Source organism: Equus quagga, chromosome 14 (genome assembly GCF_021613505.1).
Source record: "Equus quagga isolate Etosha38 chromosome 14, UCLA_HA_Equagga_1.0, whole genome shotgun sequence".
NCBI classification, from domain to species: domain Eukaryota; kingdom Metazoa; phylum Chordata; class Mammalia; order Perissodactyla; family Equidae; genus Equus; species Equus quagga.
The window spans coordinates 37,289,248-37,316,263 of NC_060280.1; the positions used below are offsets into that span (position 1 = coordinate 37,289,248).

Genomic DNA, 27,016 nt, shown 5'->3' on the forward strand with positions numbered 1-27,016 from the left:
TTATGGGTAAGGGACAGTGCTAGATGTCATAAGAAATAGGATGATGAATAAATAACACGAGATTTCAGAAACACAGAAAGCTGGCATATTAAGGGGGCTTAGTGATTCCATGTTTCCTCTCTTCAGATATAGTTGCCAAGAAAATAACTAAGTCATTTAAAGCAAATAGATGGGTTTTCATTAAGACAAAGGAAAACTTATTCTTTATAAATTGAGGTGAGGGCAACAGTTATTACCACACAACTTAAAATGAGAAATACTAAAAGCCAAGAACTCTATCAATAACATACATACCTTATTCGTTTAATTTTACTGGGCCCTAAAACTCAATGAATATATTTCCTTTATTATACCAGTCAATTAGCCTTTAAGGGATTAATGTTCACTAATAATCACTTCATGAGGCATCCACAAGGCTTAGAGAAGGTGACCACTTAGAGTATACTCCTCTCTCCTACACATACTCTGAAATTCCCTGACTACAGTCTGTTTCAGTGGCTGTGTGAACCTCTTTCCCAAGTTCAAGTTCCTAAGGGTAGATGATGCAGGTTTATGCAGAACTCTAGCCTCAAAAGTGGTTGAAGGACAACTATTTGCTGAGGATGTGGATGAAACTTGGATGTGCAAGTTGTAGTGTCACAGGTATGTCCCCAGACCCCTTAAAGTGAGAAAAAGAGCTGAGAGTAGGGCAAGAAGGCGGTGGGAAGGGCCTGGGAGCTGGGGACTGACTGGGCTCTGCTTTCCCTGTGCTGAAATTTCCTGGTGCAGAACTCTGAGTCCAACAACTCTAAGTTCTAACCTGGCTTTCTAGTCTCAGCTTCCTGTAAGAAACTAAAGTGCAACATGCGGAAGTGGGTGGGTTGGCATGTGAGAGGGCGGAGGGATATCTTGTGAGTAAAGGTTGCCCAGCTTGGACTGGGCAGCGTAAAGAGAAACCTCACTCAGGAGATGATATGTAGGTCTCCATTTTACTGATGCTACAGCCCCTGTGTAGAAGCTGAATGACTACTAAGTAGCCCTAACATCTTTATGATGATTTTGGCATCTAACTGTTAAGTCAATTTGCAATGACCTGATGCTTGCACAAAACTTACCACATTATTAGGCTTTTCTAAACAATGATATAATCTATAACTGTTCAGAAAAAAATTCTTGAAAATAACTGGGATTACCATTGAACTAGAAACCAAGAGATAACGTGAATGTCTTTTCCCCCTCCTCCTAAACAGTTTTGTTTTGGTCTAGATCACAAGGAGCTATTTGCTAAAACCAATATCAAATGTAGTTTCAGAATATTAGAATGACAACATGTCTTCTTGGGAGACTATTAGAAATAAATAGTAACAAATGCCTTATAGCATTTAAAGTTGTGACCAGCTCTTTGCTATAGGAGCATAAAAGAGATCACATCTTCTCAGAGCTACAGAATTTTTTTTTAAAGATTGACACCTGAGCTAACAACTGTTGCCAATCTTCTTTTTTTTCTTTTTTTCCTTTCCCTTCTTCTTCTCCCCAAACCCCCCCCCCCCCCCCCACCAGTACATAATTGTATATTCTAGTTGTGAGTGCCTCTGGTTATGTTATGTGGGACATCACCTCAGCATGGCCTGATGAGCGGTGCCATGTCCGCGCCCAGGATCCGAACCTGCGAAACCCTGGGCCAGAAGCAGAGCACGGGAACTCAACCGCTCAGCCATGGGCCGGCCCATCAGAGCTACAGATTTAATCAAAACAAAGAGTTGATTTCCTGGCCATGATAATGGCAGTATGAACATTTCAGACTGTCAACAAAAGTCATATGGTCAGAATTTGATTTTAAAAAGGAAAATTCCCAAAGATCCTCTATCATACTCATTTTATGCAGAAAGGCGCTAAGGTTAAGAAGGGTGTGTAACTTTCTTGGGTCTCAGAGCTGGTTAGTGGCAGAGATCCTCAGGTCTCTCTCCTACTTTCACTAGAACAGTGCATCTGGTTAAATTTCAGTCTGAACTGGCAGTTTGAGTCCAGACCTACAAATAATGCCAGAATTTGCTCCCTACACACAAAGCAGGGACTCAGACTAACTCAGAATATTTAGAGCCTCATGGAGCCCATCTTAAGGGATATGAACCATCACACCTACGTCTTAACAATCCTATTGTTCCTTTGCCAGGAATCAATGTTCTTTTCTTCCTTAAGTAATTTGGATAATTGTACCTTATAAAACTCAGTCTGAATTAATCCTTCTAAATTTTAAAGCATTTCAGTGATTTACTTTTGGCTTTTGAAAACACAAACTTTACTTATCAGATCATTATTATAAAGTGTTGATATTTTAGTAGCTGAGACACAAGATCAAATATCTTCCAGTTTAATGGGAGCACAGGGTGATATTTGCCTACTTTAAAGATTACTTATCCATACAGGCATGGAGCCCAAACCAGAGATAGTCTCTACTTGGTGAATAGATTCAAGAAGTTTCCTAAATAATGAAACTTCAAATGAATTATATCCATAACTTGACAGTAATATGAAGAAATTGCAAGCTTTCTGTAACTGGAAAAAAAACCCTTAGACTTGTAAATAAGAACTAATATTTTATGCCAAAAAAGAATGATTGGATATTTTTTATAACACCTTTATTCACATACTTTAAAATTTGCCCTTTTAAAGTGTACAGTTCATTCAAGGCCCACCCAGTGGCATAGTGGTTAAATTCGCATTAGCAGCCCAGAGTTCGTAGGTTCAGATCCCGCTTATCAAGCCATGCTGTGGCAGGTGTCTCACATATAAAACAGAGGAAGATGGGCACAGATGTCAGCTCAGGGCCAATCTTCCTCAGCAAAAAGAGGAGGATTGGTGGCAGATATTAGCTCAGGGTTATTCTTCCTCAAAAAAAAAAAGTGTACAATTCAGTAATTTTTAGTAAATTCATAGAGTTGTGCAACCATTAGCACTATATAATTTTATAACATTTTCATCATGTCCAAAAGAAACTCCATACTCATTACTAGCCCCTGGCAACCACTAATTTACTTTCTATCTACATGGATTTTCCTGTTCTGCACATTTCATAGAAATAAAATTGTACAATATATGGCTTTTTGTATCTGGCTTTTCTCACTTTGAATACTGTTTCCAAGGTTCACCTATGATGTAGCACGCATCAGTACCCATTCTTTATCACAGCAGAAAAATATTCCATTGTGTGGATATACTATAATTTATCCATTTATCTGTTGACGGACATTTGGGTTCTACTTTATGGCTATTATAAGTAATGTTACTATGAACACTCATGTACAAGTTTTTTTGTGTGGACATATGTTTTCAATTCTCTTTGGATATATACCTAGGAGTAGAATTGCCATTCACGTGGTAACTCTTTTAACTTTTAAGGATCTGTCAGACTGGTTTTCAAAGTGGCTGACCCCTTTCACCTTCTCACCAGCAGTGCATAGGGGTTCTGATTTCTCCACATCCTGGCTAACATTTGTTATTATTTATCTTATTTTATTAGAACCACCCTACTAAGTGTGAAGTGTAGTTTTGACTTGGTTCTCTAATGAATAATGATGTTGAAGACCTTTTTATGTGGTCGTTGACCATTTGTACGTCCTTTTTCAAACAAATATCTATTTTCAAATCTGTGTACACTGAACAACGCCCCCTCAAAGAAGTCCAAGTTCTAATCTGTGACTTGTGAATATGTTACATTGTAGGCCAAAGAGACTTCATAGATGTGGTTAAATCAAGGATCTTGAGAGAGGGAGATGATCCTGGATTATCTGGGTGAGTCAAATGTCATCACAGGAGTCCTTATAAGGAGGAGGCAGCAGAGTTACAGTCAGAAAAGTGATCTAATGACAGAAGCAAAAGTTGGCCTGATGATCTTTGAAGATGGAGAAAAGGGTTATGAGCTCAAAAATTCAGGTGGCCTTAAGAAGACGGGAAAAGCAAGGAAACAGATTCTTCCATAGATCCTCTGGAGCTGATTTGAGTTTATTTTAGTGAGTCTGATTTTAGATTTCTGACCTCCAGGACTATAAAATGATAAATTTGTGTTATTTTGAGCCACTAAGTTTGCAGTAATACGTTACAGCAGCAATAGGAACCTAATACAAATCCTCTGCTGATGATTTTTTAATTAGGTTATTTGTCTTTTTATTATTGAGTTGTAAAAGTTCTTTATATATTCTGGATACAAGTCCCTTATCAGATATGTTATTGAAAATATTTTCTCCCATTCTGTGGGTTTTTTTTTTTTTTAACTTTCTTAATGGCATCTTTTGAAGCACAAAAGTTTTTATTTATTTATTTATTTATTTGTGAGGAAGACTGGCCTTGAGCTAACATCTGTTGCCAATCTTCCTCTTTTTGCTTGAGGAAGATTGTCGTTGAGCTAATATCTGTGTCAATCTTCCTCTGTTTTATGTGGGATGCCGCCACTTGACAAGTGGTGCCACTGAAGTGGAGCAGGTGAAGTTAACCACTACACCACTGGGCCAGCCCCAAAAGTGTTTTACTTTGATGAGGTCTAATTTCTCTTTTTCTTTTGTTGCTTTGGGTATCATATTAAAAAACAACTGTCTAATCCGAGGTCACAAAGATTTACTCCTATGTTTTCTTCTAAAAGTTTTATAGTTGTAGCTCTTACATTTAGGTCTATGATCCACATTGAGTTAATTTTTGTATATGGTATGAAGTAGGGGCCCAACTTAATTCTTTTGCATGTGGATATCCAGACGTCTTGGCACAATTTGTTTTAAAAAAAAAAGCGCACATTTGCCATAAAGTCATTTCATTTAACCCATAGGATTTTTCTGATTAGATTACATAACAGTTGACCAAAATAGGAAAAGCGTTGGAGATGTCTTTCCAGCTATGAAAGGCTGCACGTGGGTGCCTGGCGTTCTACCAGATGCATAGCTGAAATTATTCTTGTTTAGAAATTTTTCTATGTAGTTCTAAATTGTTATGAACTTGTTATTATCAGTCACCATGGAACCACTTGATAAGTGATTTTTTTCTTGTCTAAGCAGTTTATCAACACATTCAGGGCTGATAATATTGATAGAGGAAATCAAAGGGCAGAGGGCTATTCCGTCTTACTTCTTTTCATTCTTGTGGGCAGAGATGGATGGGAATAATCCATCAGAATGAGTCCACTGAGATCCCAACCGTACTTCTTTCTAAGGAGGGAGCTGGGTAATTTGCGCTGGATAATGAAGTTTCCCTTCTCATGAAGATCTTCTTGTTCAGGGCAACAGGTGGGCTTAATGTGCTTCTTTAGCCTCAAAACAATAATGAAAGAATTTCACTTAGCTTTGAAGACGCCAAGAGTCCTGCCTTTGAATGGAAAATTTAGCATTATCAGAGTCTTTTGGTGCAAAAATCAGTTGGGTTACAGTGGAAATTGACAGGTTGAACTTGGTGACTCACGAAGTTTTCATTTGCCATCATCCAAACTCAGGAAAGTTTAATGTGGAGAGGTAGTCTAAGAATTTAGCAATCTCTTATGCCATTTCACTTACTGGAAATCTGTTATTTCTTTAAACAATCTGGAACCCAAGTGGGTCTTGGACATAAGTTTCAGACTGTGCTGCTTGGAAGTTGATCCTTTTCCTCTGCTTAGCACTTTTCATTTGCACAGAAAAATTGTAAGTTTAAGTTTGTCTTCTCCATTTCCAAGTTATCTGATGTCTTCAGCTCCTGATGATCAACAATCTTTTTTCTTCTTTCTTTTCCTTCTTTTTGTCCCTTTTCTTCCCCTTCCTCTCTCTCTTTCTCTTCATGTTCTTATTTTAAAATCACTAGTGAGTTAACAGATATAAATTAATAAAAAAGCAAAGGAGTGAATTGCCAAATGACAGTCAAAAGGACAACGTCGTAGTTTACACACAGGGGTTTTGTTCTTGAAACATTTGTCCTTGACCTCTCAACTTTGGTCAGTATAGCCAAAATTCAGTATAATCAATATTATTCTTGTTTGAAATCAGCGTGTATGTTGTCTCGGCTTTTACAAGGGCAAAGCCAATCTTACCTGTAAACAGACAGAGGAGGAACAAAGGAAGCAATGGATTTAAAGAAAACTTGCTTTTTTTCTTCTTGTCTGAGTAGAAAGATTGTGCCGAGGGCTAAGAGATTAAATTGTATCACGTGTCAGGAAATTGGCAAGCAGCCATCTTTTCTGCCTGCCACTACATGCTGCTTTTGTGCTGTGGATGGGTTTAATAAATGCACTGTTGTGTAAAATGTCATTGCTGCATCGCCAAGCGGAGGCTGTCATGTGATAGCTCTTCCCAGGATGACAGATCAATATTGGTCCTAAGCAATTCGGGGACTTGAAGCCACACAGAGGGCATTTTTATGGTTCAGATACAAAAGTAGAAATAAAAATCATTCTTCAAAGCATGGAAATATATCTATTTTGCTCTGGGACACAACCTAATGTTCTTACTTTAAAGATAGGTAATGCTATCAGATTTTAATGACTACTTCCACAAGAAACAATACAAATGACTGGTAACATTTTTTAAAAGTTCAATCTTACTGTTAATCAAATAAATGCAAAACAAGGAAATAGACCATTGTCTGCCTTGGCAAACAGCCCAAAATTATATACGTGCAAGCTCATGCAATGGTGAAAACATGATCATAAAACAGGCCCTCTCCAACAGTGTTGGTGGAAGTAAGATTTTGTACAATCTTTCTGGAAAGAAATTTAGCAATATGTATCAAAATTCTTTAAAATGTTTATACTTTTTGGTTCAGAAACTCTACTACTAGAAATATATGTGAAGGAAATTGTGAGAAACAAGATCAACAATGTTTTTCAAGAGATTGCCAGTTATTTAAAATGCTGAGAAACCGAAAATAACCGAAACTCCTAACAATGAAAATAGTAAATATATTATTAAATAACAATTAAAATATTTGCAGAGGTTTTTTAATGATATAAGGAAAGGTTTATGAAATAAGGTTATGTGAAATTAAACAAATCTAAATATTACATAGAGTATAATCTAAACTAAATTAAAAAAAGTAGCAAAAAAAAAATACCAGAAATAAATGTACAAAAAATGTTAATAGTTATGGACTCTACTTAGCATAAAATTCAATATGTTGTGTTTTGTTTAAGTTTTGTCTACTTTTCTGCATTTTATATATTTTCCACCAAGGACAATTATCATATCCATAAACACACATATACAGGGAATTATATTTAAAAAGAGGTTGCACAGGAAAAAGATTAGGACATTGGTCCAGAGAAATTCATCTAAAACATCATATGCTCTCTTGCCTTGACTCTTAGCCTTCATCTCACATTTTCCCAAAGCTTCTGGCTCTCTCCCTCACTGCAGCTCAGATTCACATCTCCCGCCATCACATGTACCAACATATCTCAGCTAGTCCCTGTCTCTGCTGTCCCTCCCCTTGTGGGACTGGTTTCTTCCTTATTTCTGATCTTGGTCCACATCTTGTTTCTGACTGTTTTTTCTCCCCTCAGGGTCCAGCATTCCATCGTGTCTATATTTGCGGGGGATTTTTTAATGTAAACTTTTTTTTTTTGAGGAAGATTAGCCCTGAGCTAACATCTGCTGCCAATCCTCCTCTTTTTGCTGAGGAAAACTGGCCCTGAGCTAATATCAGTGCCCATCTTCCTCTACTTTATATGTGGGATGCCTGCCACAGCATGGCTTGACAAGTAGTGCGTAGGTCTGCATCCGGGATCCAAACCTGTGAACCCGGGGCCGCCGAAGCAGAACGTGCAAACTTAACCGCTACACCACCAGGCTAGACCTCCATATTTGTTTTTTATTGCTGTGTGATAAACTATCACAAATTTTGCAGTTTAAAATAACATATATTTATGATCTCAGAGGTTCAGTGGTTCAGGAGTCTGGGCACAGCTTAGTGGAGTCCCCTACTCTGGATCCCACAAGGCTGCAATCAAAGTGCTATCTGGACTGCATTCCTTGTGGGAGCCTGGGGTTCTCTTCCAGTCTTATGTGGCTATTGGTAGAATTCGGCTGTATGACTGACATATCCCATCTTGCTAGCTATAGGCTGGGGACTGCTCTCAGCTCCTAGAGGCTGCCCTCGGGTACTTGCCATGTGCCCCCCTCCACAGGTCTTCTCACAACATGGAAGTTTGCTTCATCTAGGCCAGCAGGATAATCTCTGCTTTCAAAGTGCTCGCTGGATTACGTCAGGCCAACACAGGCTAATCTCCCTTTTGATAAACTCAGAGTCAACTGATTAGGGACTTTAATTACATCTTTGAAATCCCTTTCGCCATAGTGAGTAATATTATCATGAGACAGACAGCCCATCATACTCATAGGTCAGGCCCGCACTCAAAGGAAAGGGATTATGCAAAGATGTGGGTCATTGCAGGTCATCTTAGAATTGTGTCTACCATAACTGTCACTTCCTGGCTGTCACAGACTTATGGCTCAAGTTCAGCACTCTGTTAAACGGCTCGCTCTGCAGACTAAGTTGTGTTGAGGGCTTTGAATTTTACCCAGCTCCTTCACACTGACTGTTTCATTTAATCCTTATCACAGTCTCCTGAGAAACATGCTCTCACCTCCAATTTACCAGTGAGGGAACTGGAGCACAGAGAGCTTTAAAAAAAAGCACAAAGTCACAGAGCTAGAAAGTAGAACTTGAAACCCAGGTCCTCTGACACCAAATAGTATGCTCTTTTTTCCTACATCTCTCTTCTGGGGCAACCACCGAGACAAGAGCCCAGTTTTGAGTTTGATCTAATTAGGGAGAAAGTCACCTCTCACCTCATCTGTGTCTTAAGCCTGCACACTCACTTTATATGGGGGTGATGGAGCAAACACAGGAAGGTTTTTCATAATGAACTCAGAATTCCAAGAATGATGTATGTATTAGTGGTGTGCTATTGCTCTTTAGAAAATTACCAAAAATTTCACAAATAAAACAACACCCATTTATTAGCTCATTATGTAGGTCAGAAGTCTGCCACGGTATGTCTGGAATCTCTGCTCAGGTTCTTAACAAGGCTAAAATCCAGATGTTGGCCAAGCTGCATTCTCATCTGGAGGTTCAGGGTCTTCCAAGCTCTTGCGGTGTAGGACGGAGATTCCCGCTTCCTTGTTGGCTGTCAGCTGGAGGCCTCTGCTCTTAGAAGCCATCCTCATTTCTCCTCACATGGCCTCCTCCATCTTCAAACCAGGAAAAGTGTCAAGTACTTCACACATTTTAAGTCTCTTTTCTTCTTCTGCCACCGGCCAGAGAAAACTCTACACTTTTAGGGCTTATGTGATTAGATCAGGCTCACCTGAATAGTCTCCCTCTCTTAAGGTCAACTATACCATAGAACATAAAGTAATCACAGGACTGATATCTCATCAGAGGCAAAGATTCAATGGATTAGGCTGTGGAATTCTGGGGAGTGACATTTTTAGAATGATGCTTACCATAGTATATCTTTCAAGTGTTTTGTTTTTTTTTTCTTTGTGCTGTATAACTTAGAACACAAAGACATGGATGAACATCGGACCTAGACCACCTAGGTTCAAATTTGGCTCCAGGATTTTGTCCACCATCAGGACAATCTTGTGCAAGTTACTTAACCTCTCAGTTTCTCGGTTTTCTTATCTGAAAACAGAGAGTAATAAAAGTATGGATCTCATAGAGTTCTTGTATACTTTAAATGAGTTAATGTGCCAGAAAAGGACTTGGCAAATTGAAGCACTATGTTGGTCTTTGCTATTGTTACTATTGGTCTGATTATTATATATCAACTAAAGTAGAGTCCAGATTACTACTCTCCTTGGAGCAGACCTATCACCTCACTTTTCTGGGCCTCAGCTTCTCTGTAAATTTTGGTATTAGTTAATTGTCAAAATATAATTTATAATGTAAAGGATACAAAAAAAATTTTAAGAGTCTCTAACCCACAGGAAGGACCAAAGAATTTGTCATGTAAAAGCACACTATGTTTAGTTTGTGGGCTTATTTTCTCAGTGAGAGAAACAGCAGATTCAGTTCACTGTAGTATAAACTTGAGAATAGAAACATAGACCTTTTTCAGTACTATACCTGTTTACAAATGGGCTTTAATTCCATGTTATCACCAAGAGGAAAAGAAGTTTGAACAGATGGGAACAGGAAGCTTAGGGAAGGATATAGAGGAAGAAAGGAGACTGAGGGAAAGGAGGAAGGGATGAGAATAAAGGGAATAGAACACCATAGAGAGAAAGGAAAAGGAACGGAGGTGACAGCAGAGGAACGATTACTGAGAGGTAGAGAGAGTAGGTAAGGAAAGGGGGGAAACAGTGCTAAAATTTACTGAGCACCTGCTATATGCCTGGCATAGTTGGGGTTTAGGTTATCTACCTACCTACCTACCTACCAATCTTAGCACAATGCCCACACACAATAAAAGCTCAATAAATGTTACCTCTCATTATGATTATTCTCTTTACAACTATTGAATGATGCTTCCAGCACAGCAGAACTTCCTTTTATCTCCCTATGTATGAGATTGCCACTCATGCTTGCAGGCAAAGAATGGTGGCACTCTCAGAGACGCCACTTTTCATTCTTAATTGTAGGTTAAGCATGTACAAAAAGTCTGTTTTATCTCACACGCAGAGCCAGAATTTGGCTAAGAGGTGGATGTTTCCATACTTCTAGGTAGAGAGTGGTACAAAATGATGATTGTGGCCCACCAATTTCTGAATTATCCTCTAACAACTCTATTTCAAAACTTTTAAAACGGAGCTTCTCCAGGGTCCAATATTAGCAAACCCAGTCCCCACCATGACTCACAAAATTACACAGCATCTATTTCAGATCCCTCACTCTGCAGCCTGGATAGTTCCTCCCTCAGAAATTAATTCAGTCAATTCAGCTTGAAAATTCTATTGTCAAAAAGCATGTGTTTCTTGTGGGAGTGTACTCATTTCTTTTCTTCTTGATAGGAGATGCAGATGTACCTGAAAAAAATTGAGATTCTCCTCCACAAGCGGCCAAGATGCAGCTGTCATAAGTAATCACTGCATCAGAACAATTGGATGGGGAACAAAAAGTGTCCTTGGTTGCTTTATAAGAAACACAGTACACTAACTTATTTATGCTTAATGAAAAGTAGACTGAGGAAGGTCTATGAAGTTTACATTTCTGCCACTTAGGTCACAGTCTTCAACGTGGCTCCATGCAAGCTAAGGTCCTTCCTACCTACAGGATTTTGTGTGTGTTACCCTCCTTCGCTCTAATCATTAATTCACCCTCCTTTCTCTTCTCATTTTATTCATTCATTCATTCAAAAACTCACTCATTCATTCAGCAAGAATTTATTGATCCACGTCTATATGTAACTACTTGGCCTGAGGGCATTTAAAATCTAGTAGAGGCACTAAAATAACATTAGGACCCATTTTTCTCCCCTGGGAAATCTCTCCTGATTGTTCCAATCCGCGATGCGTTTTAATTAGTGTTTTGATGTCTGATAGAATTTTATATCATTTACTGAGTGCCCCACATGGGTGACTCTTATTTCCCCAAACAAGCTTTAGTTCTTTAAAGAGAGGGGTCCTGGTTCAAACCACTACTACTCTACCCTGAGCAATATCTGGTTCCACTCCACCTACTTAATCTCACTTTGGGTTCTTCAGCCAATTCAAGTTGGTTTCCTTCCTTGTTGGGACAACTTGCATTTTCTCCCTCTGTGTTCTCATTCAGATTTCTGAGGTTAGTGAAATCTTAATTATTTTTTTAAGAACCAGACTGGAATCTTCTTATGAAATAGTCTTTTATATTCTTTCTGTCCAAACTCCTACAGAAATCCCTTATAAGTAGTTGCTGAATTCATGAATACACAGTGTCTATAACATTGCATTAATTCCTAATACTACATACAATATACTGTTTTCTACACATTTTATTATTTGCTCATCAGCTCATGGTATTCTTCTTTCCAATCAGACTGAAGGTCCCATGGAACAAAAGATATATCTGTATCCCCTCCTTACGGTGCTTGGTCCATTGCTGAATGCGGTAGTTATTCACAAACACGAATTAAGTACTAGTTAAAATTCAATGAGTAATAAGGGATCCAGAAAGTCATTATAGAAAGCTTGCTTTGACAGCTTTCTCTTTCAACTACAGAACTTTTGTAGCATTATTATTCTCCAAAGGTACAAACGTGTCTCATTGATGTGGCATATTTATTTTCCGAATAATTCTAGTATTTCAGATCTTTACCTGAGTCTGCCATCCTCTGCTGCAGCACCTCCCGGTATAATCTTCGTAATAAATATGCCAGGGTCATCTCCGATGTGGGGATTATCTGTCCCTCCAGCAATACTGAATCCCAGGCCAGAATTCCCCTGTAGAAACAATAAGCAGATATTAAATGATGTGGCTGTCACCTAAACCTAGCTCCCCTTGCACTCTGTGTTATCGTCTTACTACTCAAATGGAAATCAGAGGATAACAGTCTTGTATGCAAAGCTAGAAAGCGCACTGTCAGCAGACAAAGGAAGGTCAGGAAAAACACTCAAGTTTGTCCCTGCATTGCAAGAATTCAAAGGGCCTTACATTTTTGCTTATTTAAAGGGCCTTATATTTTTGTTTTTAAGAAATGATTCCCTTATACGGCAATTAAAATGATCATTATGAAGTAGGAAATAAAAGGTTACACATTATGTAATATGAAAAAATGCAAAAAATCATTAGTGTAAATTGCAAAAATTATACATACATACGAAAAAGAATGGAAGAAGACAAGTTACATGAAAAATGTTTTATTTGGTAGAGTAGTGACATTTGGATGTTTTCCTTTTGTGATTACCAGTATTATTGTTCTAACATAGTTTATCCATCAAACAAGCGTGTTCCTATCTAATAAGGAATTTTGGCTTCAGAAGGCAGGGCTCCTTCTGGAGTCATAACAAATGTGAGATACTTTTTAGTAATAAATAGGTTTTAATTTGCAGTAGATAGAGACAAGGAATATATTACTGCCGCAGCATGTAAATTTGAATAGTTTATATTCTAACAAAGCTTTCATACTTACGCCTACAAATATAGTAATTGACATCCGATGTACATATAACCTTCTAAAATTTGTATGTAAAACATAATTAAAAGTCTCCCCCAAATTCACAAACCACCTTACTTAACATATTTCTTATTTACGTATTCTCTTTTAATCTCTATCTCCATGGCTGTATTATTTTTCTATATTATTTTCCGATTTTTTTTCCAATTCACGTTGTATTTTAAGCCGTTTCCATACAGCTAGGTAATCTTTATAATTATCCATTTTAAATCACTAAATATTTCATCAAGGTCATGTACCATCATTTATTTAACCAGTCCCCTGTCATTGGATATTTAATTTCTCCATATATGCTAACAAATATAGCGCACTAAATTTATGATTACTTGATTAAGTTCTGCTCTTGGATAAAAAGAGACGAGGACTAAGAATTTAGTAGTTAATCCAGAAAAATTAATTAGGGCACTCAATTAGTCAGAAAAGTTCAATGTCAAGGTAAGATCAGCTGTAACTTGACAGTTATACCACTGCAAATGTCAAGGTAATGTTTAGCAATTTTTTATTGAATGAATTAATAAAACTCTGAATTCCAGAAGGTTGTTTTCATAATTGTACATTTATATTGAAAGGTTCAAATTAGTAATTCAAACACGGCAACTAAAATCCCATGTTTTTATATTTCTGACATCTGTCTACTTCTGCTTATTCATTGAAAAATTCCAATGTTCATTGGACAGAGATATTTCTTAGTAGCAGGCATGTAATCATGAATTTATTTAATATTTATTAAACACCAGCCCCGTGCCTGGCACTGGACTAAGTCCTGAAGCTACAGCAGTGAATATGTCAGTTTATGAGGCATATGAAGGGAAAATACAGAGTGCAGGAGTAGCTGACGGGAGAACCAAACATAGGGAATTTTCCTGAAGGTGAATAGCAGTTAATTACTCTTAAGGAGGTCAGGGTGGGAGCTGGGGAGGAGGACAGAATGTTCCAGGCAGAAGGAAGAACATATGTAAAATCCCTGAGGTAAGACAGGGTATGCCAGGTCCAAAAAACAGACAGTAAGGCTGGAATAAAGACAGCAAGAAAAATTGAACAAGATGAGACTTTACCGTGAGGTTCTTCACAGCAGAATATGTGAATCCATTTTTAGGTTTAAGTAGCTATTAACAACTGATGACGGTATCAGTATTGGATGATCATCTCCTATGTGACTGTCTTGAAGCTAAGGCTACGGGGATTAAGACCGGATAATTTCTGCCTTTATGGAATTCAAGGCAGAGCAGAAAAGGCAGTGAGAGTCTGGCTTCTGGGATCAGTACATTTTCATTGTATAATCTCAACTACATTGTCATGTAAATAGCCACCAAGACAGCAGTTAGGTGATTTATGAGACAGTTTCTCTACGATCTAGGGGTTTTGGAAGAAAAAGATGGGAAGATGAGTGTCTTCAATGTAACTTGGGTCTGGCTCCAAGAACATCAACTGGAGTTTATTGGTCTTACTAGAGTTGGCATCTCAGGGATAATAATTTCTTGAGGAATGGAGGCAGGGAAGGAGGCAAGCAGAGACCGGGAGATGCTTAAATGCTTTCTCCTGGGTATCAGTATTTTTGGAAAGGGCATGCTAAACTTTGTCTTTTAAGAAAGATATTCATAATCTAGCTCTTATCCTTATCTCCTATCTTTCTAGTTTTACACTTTCACTCCTAGGAAGACTGAACTGAACTGCTGGCTCTTTCCTGCACAATCCTGTACTATAACTTCCCTTTATATATATATATATATCAGTATACAATCCTTTCCTGCACTATAACTCATCTCTTGGCCTTTACTCATGCTGTTTTTCTCTATCAGAAACTTTCCCTCTTCCCTTTGACTGGCTCAATTCTTCCAGTTTTCTAAGATAGGGTTCAGATGGCATCTGCTCCAGGAAATATTAAATGATCACCCCAACTCCACTTCTCTGGGTAAGCCATTCCTCTTTTGAGTTTTTGTAGATTTCCATGCCTATCTATGTCAAGCACTGTGCTATTTTGAAGTTATAGATTTATGAGTCTATCTTTCCTTCAAACTGAACTTGTAGAAGGCAGGAACTCTGCAGTACTCATCTTTACTTCTTGGTACCTTGTCCAACATGTAGAATTTTTCAGTAAATATTTGATGAATGAATGAACAAACAAACAGACTTACTGAAAAATTCAAGCTCTAAAGGGAAGACTCAGAAAGGAGACAATAAAAGTTGACAGTGTGTTAAGGAATATAATATAGCAGTAGAAACCATTTTTTCTGTGTGGCTACAAGAATAAAAATAGAAGGCCCAGGTACTCAAATTGTGGCTTAGCTGAAGAATGATGAGACAGAACTGTCCACACTGGGGATAGACGGCTTTGGAAGGGAGGGAGAGCCCTTCTCTTAATGGGCATCTAGCTAGTCACTGGACATGAGAGGTCCAAGTATCTATTAAGAGGTTAAACTGGATGACTTTAAAGGATTCTTCTGGATCTCTGGCTAGATCTGTAGGAAAACTGCTCTTGCCAACAGAGAAAAAGGAATGCTCTGGAAAGCTTTACAGGGGAAATAGACCACTGTCACATTTTTAAAACTTATTCTATGAATCAATAGATGTTTGAAGTACTAGCTTTGATGACAACCTAGCAACATGTAACCATTTTTTTTGGAATTGACTCTAATAAGGAGAATACAGTGGCTCTGGCATTTACTAATATACATTCCCCTACCATCAAATCCACACTGAGGAAAAGAATGAATGGATCAGGGAATCCACAATGAAAAGAGGTAGATAGAGACAGAGTATAACCGGACCTGTGATTCTGGTCCCAAGAACTCCCAAAAGCTTTTGTGTTTCACTTAAAACCAGTCTGCCAGCTGGGCCTGGCCAGTTACCATAGTTCTTTAGAAGAAGTTGATGTGAATTCAGCTAAGGAAATTATTCAAAGTGCTTTCCCATCTCCCCTTATTGTTCTCTCCCAGCCTTCCCTTTCAAGCTTTTGCTACTAGCCAGCAGCATGCGGAGGAGAGAGGGACAGATAAAAAGCAGCAGTGAAATTACTGCCTCTTGTTCTCTGTGCCTGAATCACTCTAGTCCCCTAACAGTTTTCCCAGAGCCAGCCAGCTGCAGGGGCAGACCCTAGAACCTCTCTTCTCTGAGCAGCAATCTCTCCATGTGACACCGTTAGATCCTGAAAATTGTGACTAATTAACCGAGTGTTGATACTTGACCCAGTCAATGGAAACTGCGAGGTGCCATGCTGGTGAGGGCAGCCCCTGTGCAGGGTTCTGCGTGGGCTGCTGTTCCGTTGTAGTTGGGCAGATTCCATGACTGATGAATGACTGGAATGGACCATCTTTCCCCCTGGTTCCCAATCCTTCACGTTTGCGGACTTTCCCTCAGGAGCACAAGCCCATTGCCTGGCCAAAGGGAACTTCCTCTTTCATGTACTACACTCCATCTCCTCTTAGAAAAAGAATAAGCAAAAAAGGAAAGGCACTTTACCATCTAATTAATGGTTGCAAATATAAATACAATATCCTCAGGAAAGCTCCTTTTTCATTAAAAGTTTATTCTCCAAATGAAAACTACCCCCAAAATGGGGTTACAAAAAAGAAAAGGACAATAAAGTCATATTATAATCATATGCATTTATTGAATGTTCTATCAACAAAGAATTCCTTTGATTTTTAGAAGTCAAGTTTCTACTTTAAAATGCTGTTTGATCTGTTAATTCATTTCTAGGAAGTTATATTAAAGAAATAATCAGAGATGTGTTCAAAGATTTGTGTTCTTGGGCCGACCTGGTGGCGCAGCTGTTAAATGCGCACGTTCCGCTTTGGCGGCCTGGGGTTCGCCGGTTTGGATCCCGGGTGCTGACATGGTGCCGCTTGGCACGCCACGCTGTGGTAGGCGTCCCACATATAAAAGTAGAGGAAGATGAGCATGGATGTTAGCTCAGGGCCAGTCTTCCTCGGTAAAAAGAGGAGGATTGGCAGCAGTTATCTCAGGGCTAAGCTTCCTCAAAAAAAAAAAAAGACTTGTGTTCAAAGCTTCATTGCAGTATTATGTTTCTAATGTTAAAAAGAAAACAAAAAACAACTAACAGCCAGAAACAAATATCCAAACAATGGAGAAATGGTCAACAATACTATGGTACATCTATCTGAATATGAGAATATTTTGGAACCATTAAAATTGTAGTGACATTTAATGACAATGGAAAATGTTTGCTATATAAATGTGAAAGGAAAAAAGCACATGACATTTTAATGACAGGATGATCATCACTAAAAATATTCAAAGTAAATGACTTCTTTTTAACAAAAAGAATTATTAATTACTAATCAGTAATAGTAAAATAGCTTAAGTAATCATTCAAATTACTTAAGAGGGAGACTTTTTTTTAAATCATTAAAATACTAAAAATATCCTCAAGGGAACTAACATTTATTTCATATTTATTCTATAATAAGCACTGAGCTAGGATTCTGATAATCTCCTATCTAGTAGATAGTATTTTTCCCTTTTCACATATTAAAAAACAAAAAACAAAAACAAATGAAAAACTCTGAGGCTGAGAAGAGTGAAGCAACTTACCTAAAGCCATAAAGGAAGTAAATAGTGGATTTCAGATTCAAACCAGATTTTTCAGTTTCCAAATACCATTTCCTTTCTATTATATCATATTGCCTCTTCTGAATTAAAAAAATAATTTGATGGTAGGAAAATAATAAAAATGATGATAACAATGAATCTTTTTTTTAAAGTGTCTAAACCACTCCTATCAGTATCATTAAAATATTCAAAAAATTTCTAATGGAAAAGCATGATCTTGGGCTTTCACACCTAGATTTGAGCACCAGCTCTACCCTTGCTAGCTGTTTGACACTAGGCAAATTTCTTAACTTTGAGTCTAGTTTCCTCATCTGTAAAATGAAGATAATAATATCTACTTCACAGAATTGTTAGAAAGATGAAGCAAATGGTAAATGCACTAGGAGAGTGCCAAGCACAGACCCTGGTACATTGGTGATGATCAGTCAATGTTAGTTCATTTCCTTTGGCTTGACACATAGCATTGTTAAAAGGGTCCTTTCAAGCACGAGGACAATAAGGGAGAAAAGAAGTCAGAAAATGCATTCTTTCATTCATGCCTTCATTTATTCATCCCACAAGTATTTGTTGATGAATTTTAACCTACACTTATATTGTGTGTTATTTCTCTTGCCAAAGATAATTTAGCTAGAAATTCTGAATGTGGCGGGAGGGAGGGTTACGACTGCAGTATTGAAAATTATTAAGTCAATAAAAGCTAAAGTTAGACTCAAACAATGTCTTTTGACTTTTCACCCATATCTTGTTTCGATAAACAGTGAAATTTTATATATTCTCTTACAAACCCTAAGATTCCTGTGCACTCCCCTCATTCCAGGAGGATCTGTGCTTCTTTCACTCCCTGCCAAGAATCATCAGTTCACAAGTTTATCCTCTACATATCTGCTTCAACAAAGGCATTTGTTATTTTTATTTAATATAATTTCTACTACAAAATAATATATATGTTGTTTTCAAATATATAATTATACCTTAGCCTCTAATCTTTAAATTTCTGATATGCACCTAGATTGAAAATTAGTAGTGCACAACCTCACCATTGACCAACAAACAGAATAGGTAGGTAGAATGAAGATACAAAAAGAAAGACACAATCAATGCAGATAATAGCAAATTAAAATAAAGAACTTTGTAGGCTACATGCCAGGAGAAAAATATCACTTGATAGAAAGATCCATTAGTTGGCAAGTAATCTTCTAAATTGTCCTGAAAGTAATTTTATTTTAGGCAGTAAATCTGGAATGGCACAGATAATAATAATAAAAAAAATACCTTTTTCATAGATACTACCTGTTGAAATCATTCAGTCTTTCTCACACCCACCTTGTATAATATACATCAACATCAAAAGATGAATGGCCCAGGCCTATTATTAGGATATAAAGATATGAGTGTAACAGACATTTCTAACTACTGTTGCTTACAGTTAACAAAAAAAATTGTACCCCTCAAATTTTCCTTTTTCCTTTTTTTTTTTTTTTTTTTTTACATACTGTCTAACAATCCATGTATCTTTGAATAAACTTCTCAGCCCAGGAATAAGAAATGCCTGTTTTCACTTAATTACATCTTCTAGGAGTTGCATTTAGGATATCCCGTAGTTTGTTTTATTAAATTGTATTTTTCTGGAAGCTGCCATGTAGAGAAGCCATCAGGAGATTTGCATTTGGGGATTGGTAACTGTCTAGAGGAAAGTGTTTTAAGGGGATGGGGGACAGTGAAGAGGAAGCAGTTTCAGCAAGCAGGTGGAAAGAAATGCCAGATTACAGCAGAACAAAGAACTCATGAGAAGTAAAACGGTGATATAGTGGGGGTAGATTACTGTTTTTGTGAAAGAGTTCTGTTCTTAGGGGAGATATGTAGTAGTACCTGATGACAATGAACAGGGCATGGAAGATTTTAGAGGGTGGCAGGGAGGGCAAACATGTCTGTGGGCTAAGGGGAAGAAGTCCCTGGAAAGGGAGATTGAAGGTACAGAAGAGAATGAGAGTACAGAAGAAATAAAATTCTGAAGGAGGAGGAGTGAAAGTAGGGTCTACAGTCCAGATTCTTTGAGTCCTACCATGGGTATTGGTTAAGTAAATGTGGTATAGCCATACCAAGGAATACAACGGTATTATGAGATGAAAAGATCTTTACTGTACATCTTTAGGTAAAGAAAATAGAATACAATATAGAATTTAAATTGTGATCTCACTTTGTAATATATATGCATAGAAAAAAATTTGGAAGTATCTTCACCAATGTGATAATATTCTTCATGGTTATCTGAATTATAGATCTTTTTCTTTCACCATTTTGAACAAATCCATCTCTACATTTTCCTTGTAAATATATCTTACCATAAATTCACACATACACATATTATGCTTGTAAAATTTGTCTAACAAAAGACTAAATGAAAGTTTGCCTCTGAGATAGCATAACTCAGCCTTGGGTGGGGAGAGGAATGCCTTTTTAACTTTACCAGGTCCATTTTGTTTCAACCCTATAGATAAAGTGATAGTGTTATTTTAAGGTGGAAGAAGTTATAGGATCATTTTAAGGTAGAGAAGAAGGAAGCTGAAGGAGTTCTTGACTGATGACATGTTTTTGCTCTATACATTTAGATGCCAGGACATCAAAGGGAAAAGTCTAGAATGAATTTGGGGACTTAAGTAGAACAATAAAGGGTGGGAATTGCAGCTGCAAGGCAAGAGAGACACGTTGGGATCAGTGGGGGGTCTGTGGAGCAGCACGCAGGTGGGACATCATCAGCATGATTACGGGATTTTCTCCCACAGTGCTTAGTAATTTTGAAGAGTGAAAAAGGAAAGTTTGATTGCTTTAGGGCTGAGGTTTGAAAAGCAAATGTGGTCGAATCTCACAGGAATGAGTAATATAAATCAGAAAGGATAGGAAGGGAACAGAAGGAAGGGGGCTGCTCATAGACCGGAAGAATAAAAGAGAGTGAAAAGACTGAGACCATAACAAGGTCAAAGTACAGATTTATGGGAAACAGGGGATGGAAGAGGGGGCAGCAGGGTGACCACCATGTGATTTCAAGGTTCAAGATTTCAGAGATGAAGCAGTACTCACTGATAGTCATAGACATGTAGTAAAAGTCAAAACATGTGAATGTCTTAAAGTGATGATCAAGCCAGAGTACTTTGTATCTGACACTGAAGTTTCCTTGGAAGATAGAAAGAGATAAAAAGATAGAAAGAGATAAAAAGATAGAGAAGAAGAAAAAATGGCCAAAAATGTTCAGTAAAAGTGAGAAAAAAGCCTATGGTAGATGTGAGAAGAGGAATAGGATGTGAAGTAATGTGGAAGTTAAGAGAGTCTCAAGTAGAGGAACAAGATATGCCAAGCCCTAAAAAGAAGAAAGTGCTTAACTTGTTCAAGTCATGAAAATGAGCCCAGAATAGCTGTAGAGTGACAAGGAAAGGGAAGGGAGAGGTGAGGCGAGAGAAGGTAGCAGAGGTTAGACACTGGGGCCCTAGTAGGACACTGTAAGATTTTGGAGTCATGAAGATTTAAAACAGGAGTAACGTGATCTGATTTAGTTCAAGATTACACTTTTGCTATTTAAAAACTTATTGGAGAGGGCCAAAGGGGGGAACAGGAAGACCAGTTGCAAAAGTCCAGGTCAGAAACTGATGGTGGTGGAACTAGGCTGGTAGCCATGGGGATGGCAAGATTTGAGACATGATTTGGAAGAAAAACCGACAGGACTTGCTGACAGTTGGAATGTGTGAGGGAAAGAGAAGAATCAAAGATGATGACTAGTTTGACAGGGATGACATGTATGAGATAGAGAAGACTGTGATGGAGGTTGGAAAACCAGTTTGAGAGAAGTAAATCAAGTTCCATTTGGATCCTTTTAAGTTTGGGAGATGTGTTGGTGTCAATGGAGTGGCAGAAAAAATACTGAGGTCTTGATAAAGAATAATGACAATAGTTAACACTTGTTGAGTGCTTTCTACATGCCAAGCACTGTATGAGACCTTGTAGCTCCCTCCTTAAGGACAGTCAAGATACTGGCAAGAAAATAAGCTGTGTAATTGTAGGAATATCAGGAATAAGTGCCAGGCACAATTATTTCCCTTGGTCCCCACAACGAGTCTTTGAGTTTACATGTGAAAGTTTTTTGAATGCCAGACCTAGGAGTATGGGTTTTTCTTGAGAAACTAGGTTTTCTTTCTTTTTTTTTTTCAGATTTTAAAATTTTTTTTTCCTTTTTCTCCCCAAAGCCCCCGGGTACATAGTTGTATATTCTTCGTTGTGGGTCCTTCTAGTTGTGGCATGTGGGACGCTGCCTCAGCGTGGTTTGATGAGCAGTGCCATGTCCGCCCCCAGGATTTGAACCAACAAAACACTGGGCTGCCTGCAGTGGAGTGCACGAACTTAACCACTCAGCCACGGGGCCAGCCCCGAAACTAGGTTTTCTTAATAAGGAATGACATGAATAATGTGATGTTTTACCATGATTAATTTAAGGACAATGTGCAGTCTGAATTAAGAATAGGCTGGGTGGGTTGGGTCAGAAAGCAAGGAGAGCAATTTAGGATCAAATATTTGAACTGTGAATTCTTAAGATCTGATTTAGGATGTTGTCAATGACACTCCAACTATAAAATTTCCAAGTAACATCTATCTTGTACCCTGCAATAGTATTTAATCGAAATGCCACTAGAAGCTAATAACATATACTTCTCAACAGCTCCCAACATAGTCCCTTCACTTCTTGAGAATTTTTCCAATGTAAGTTAGTAACAATGGAATCTGTCTCTTGAACCCCATTAAGCCTTCTATTTCCAATGAAATCTCTTTTTGTGTTATATGAAAACTTCCTGGCATGTGAGAGATTAAAGTAGATATCTGTTTAGAACAGTTTGTGTATAGAAAATGAGAAACAAATGGGTAAGCTTGTGAATAACTCAGTTACCACATCAAGGAATCTGATAGTCATTCTTGACTCCTGCCTTCCCATCAGTCCCTATATTTTATGAAACATCATGTCTTGTTGATTCTACCCCTGAAATATCCCTCAAATCCATCCAGTTGTTCTTTGCGTCGATTATCACTGCCTCAGCTAGAATTTCATTAGTTCTCCTCATTGCTCTTCTGGCTTCCAGGCCTGAGTCACTTCACTCTATCCTTCTAATGGTGGAATGTGCTCGAAAGAGTGGATCTAAAACTCAAATGTCTATGAAGGCAGACAATACACATAGGAGGGTGAAATGGGCACAGGAGACGTCAAATAACAGAGCAAAAGTATGGTATTTAAGCAACTGGTCTTCATATTGAATAAAATAGGAAGAAGTGGGAATTGAGCATATCTGTCACCTAAAAGGAAGAGATACTATTCTGCTGTTATGGACAGTGGGCACTCTAGAAGAAGGTCTAATGTTGGAAAATTGTTTCTCTCCCTTAGGGAAGCCAGGAATCAAATTTTCTTAAGTAAAACATCAATTCTTAAATGTTGGAAAATTACTAAATTTAAATATATATATGGGTTCTTAGTCGGTTATGCTCCCTGTAGCTGGCAGTTTGTGAGGCACATTCCATGGCTGCCACACAGGTCAACGTTGTGAGGCCTAAAGAAAATAGGTCCACAAGCCAGAGATATGAGCTAAGCATCACCAACTTGTAAACTGCTCCCTATTCAACTAACTTGTACTTTCTTCCGTGTAGCTGTATATACCCCACTTAGCAGCATGTGAAGAAGAATGTCTGATCCAGAGTAGGTCCTCACCTTCCCCTTCATTTTCCTCCTCTATATTATTCTGTACCTGGGTCACAATTTTATTATTGCACACAGCACATTGTACTTACTTGTTTACATATTTATCTTCCCTATTATATTGAGAGCATCAATCAAAAACATCACAACTGAGTTATTCATTTTCTATGCCAGAATCACGTAGAACCTATACATGAAAACAACTGAATAAACTCTTGCATGAACTGGACTGAACTGCCTCCTCTGCCTGCAATGCTTCTTCTCTTGTTTAATTTCTTTTCAAACACCAAAACTCATCTCAAATGCTCTATGTGTTTCCTCCAACTGCGTCAGGCAGATGTGCTTGCCCTTTCTTCTGTGGTTCCACACAACTTTATGTATATCGTGACTATGACCATGAAGTTATTTGTATATGTGTCTCTCTTCCTCTAGATTCTTAGCATCTGAAGGACAGAGGCCACACTATTTTTGCAATTGTATTTCTAGCTCTCAATCCAATTCCTGGTGACAACAAATGTTCAGTTAGTGGTTGCTGGGTTAAAATAAACTGAAAATACTTGAAATAATTTGTATGAATGAGCTAACAAGGAAAGGTCAGGTAGGGGGTTATAAGGGAGTTATTTGGTTTTAATGTAAGAGGGCTATTGGTTAAATCACCTAATTAATTGTGTATTTATTTATTTGAGTATCTACTATGTGCTCAACATTGTGTCAAATTCTGTGAACAAAAGAAAATAAAAGACATGGCTCCTTTTCTCAAGGAGCTTACAGTATTCTAGTTGGGGAAATGTGCCATATACACAGGAACAGTGTGGGTGTGGAATAGTTCAAATCTATCTTTGGTTCTTCCTCTCCTTGGGCCCTCTCATCCATCACTTGCCAAGTTCTCTTGATTCTATCTCTTGAGTACCTCTTATTTTCATCCTTTTCTCTCTATTCCCACTGCCTCTATCCTAGCTAATTTCTTATTGCTCAGAATATTGCAAAATCCTAAAGTCTGAGAATGATCACTTTACACACCATTTCTTTTGATTCATTGTGTTTTAAAAGTATAATTTTCCCATTTTCTCTCAAATCAACAATTCTGCTTCTTTTCTATTCCAAATCTTTGAAAACCACCAACTGTTGAATAAAACAATCTTATTCTTTTCACTCTTTACTGAACCATGAAGATATTTTAAAAAGACTGATTTCTAGTTGTTGGGTTTTTTTTTTTTTTCTGGCAATCTACACTTATTCTTTCTTTCTCCAATTTCTTGGCAGTACTGTGGGTGCTTACTTGCTACAGTCAAAAACTTATATCCCTTAAAGATAGCTCTCCCTTGAAATGGTACTTAGGAATAACTACCTGTGACTCTGACTTAACAAGCCTTCAACCCATACCCTGACCTCTACCAATCTTGATTAGGATGGAAATGGACACTTGCAATCACCTAGTAAGTGCCATTCTCTTGGAATGGATTAAGCAAGGAAACTCTGGAATAATTCCTGCTGTGTTTAGATCCTAGCTCTCCCACTTCTTAACTTGCAATCCTGAACAAGTTTTTTAAGTTCTTTGAAGTATAATTTCTTCACCTGAACAAAAGAAAAATAATAGCTTTTGAGTTGGTCATAAACTAGCAGTACTCAAAGAGTCTTCGGGATCAAAAGCATTTTCATAATAATAAGATGTTAATTTGTCTTTTTCACTGTCTTTACCTTTGTGTTGATGGCAAAAGCAATGGTGAGTGAAATTGTTGGTGCCTTAGCATAAAGCAAGGCAGTGGCACTGGAGCATGCTAGTAAACATTGAATTCTTCACTAAACATACATTCACAATAAAAAAAGATCAGTTTTACTTAAGAATACCTTTGATGAAGCAGTGAAAATTAATTTTATAAAATCTCAACCTTTGTTCCATAACATTTTAATATTCTGTGTGATAAAATGAGAGGTATGCTTAAAGTACTTCTGTATATTGCATTTGGTTTTCTCAAGAAAAAATATTTGTGCAATCATTTGAGATGCAAGCTAAACTTTATACTTTCATTGATTACCATCTTTACTTGAAAAAACAATTGACATACAAACTATGATTATTCACTCTTGGGTATTTGACAAAAACTTCCTGCAAATTGATGAAGTGAGCTTGTCTTTTCAAGGAAACAACTGATGGCATTTGTTGCTAATTGTAAAATTTGAGTTTTCAAGTAAACATTAGAATTTGGAACCTTGCATCCACCACCATCAGCATGACAGCTTCCCAAGACTTAAAAGACTTTTCTGGTGGGATGGGAGATAATATTGACAAATAGGATTTTTTGATATTGTAAAATGAAAAATGTCAGCATTTGGATGATTTGTATAATTCAGTGAACCAATGTTTTCCAATGAACCAATATATGACATTAAAAACCCACAATTGAGTAAAAGGCCCATTTAAAGTGTAAGACAGATGAATGAATTTTAGTGTAATATAGTATAAAAGGTTCATTCATATGGTTTCAGATTCCACATTGCAACTAATCATTAAAAAACTGTGATTTGTTAAGTTTTGGTGTAGTATCAAAGAATAATATCCACAATTACCTGAAATCAGTATGAAAACATTTCACATTTCTCTGTTCATATATCTATGAAACAACCACATTTTCCCCATCTACTTTTACTAAAACGACATGCACAACAAATTAAGTACAAGTGAAAATAAGAGAATCTAGATGTATTATACTAAACCAGACGTGAAAGAGATTTGAAAAATGCAAAAGAATGGCAGTCTTCTTGCTAATCTCTTTTTGTTTTGAAAAATACAGTTATTTTTAATAAAAAGTTACTTATGTTAACATGTAATGGAATTATTATTGTTATTTATAAATTAATAAACAATATTTTTTAAGTTTTCAGTGCTGATTTTTAATATGACACATATTGACAGACAAAATACATATAAACAATGTGAGTCCTCATTAATTTTAGTAAAAAGGGCTCCTGAGACCAAAACGTTTAAGAACTGCTGTTGTAAACAGTCTATGAGATGATTCTCATACAGCATTTAATGTGGTACACTATCAGGGCTCAATAACTGCCAATAGGGTAACTATATACCAAATATTCAAGAACTGTTAGCCAGTATTATAACTTCTTACAGCCAACCTTGATTCTCATCCATTTTTCTTACTTTGAAAGAACCTAAGGAGCTTGCAGCAGAGAGCTTAAGGAGGGGAGGAAAGAGGTGAGTCTATCACAGTTTAATACTTATCAAATTAATAATAATATTCACCACCTCAGGACACGACATAAAGGACAACTCATTACCTGAAAGAATTTTCAATATGATGTGCTTTTCTGGAACTGCACTGAGATTTGAAAAGCACGCACAGGCTGCCTGTTTGAAACCTGGAGCACAAGCTCCCCCAAGCCTGGTGTGACTTCACATTCTTACACCAACAAATCATTAGTCAAAGTCTTCTTAGAACTATGCTGAGTCTACAGCAAACGTTTTTATCCCGTTTGACAAATACATGGACCATTGGAAGTGGTAAAGTTTCCAAAACCCTTTTACCATTTTTCTTAGGCAATGTTATTTGCAGAGTCAGTGTCCTTTACTAAAAGACATGATGTATAAATTTCAGAGCTAAGTTGAGATCGGCACC

The 27,016-nt window shown here is 37.5% G+C and overlaps 1 protein-coding gene across 2 annotated transcripts in view; it reads right to left on the reverse strand.

Annotated features, from left to right (window-relative positions):
- The window catches only part of DLG2 (discs large MAGUK scaffold protein 2), a 1,814,300-nt gene that overhangs the window by 523,635 nt on the left and 1,263,649 nt on the right, over positions 1 to 27,016 (reverse strand). For both annotated transcript variants that reach the window (XM_046685982.1, XM_046685984.1), the window contains exon 9: positions 12,226 to 12,350. In XM_046685982.1, the coding sequence (XP_046541938.1) occupies positions 12,226 to 12,350 (125 nt within the window). The remainder of the gene's footprint in view (positions 1 to 12,225; positions 12,351 to 27,016) is intronic.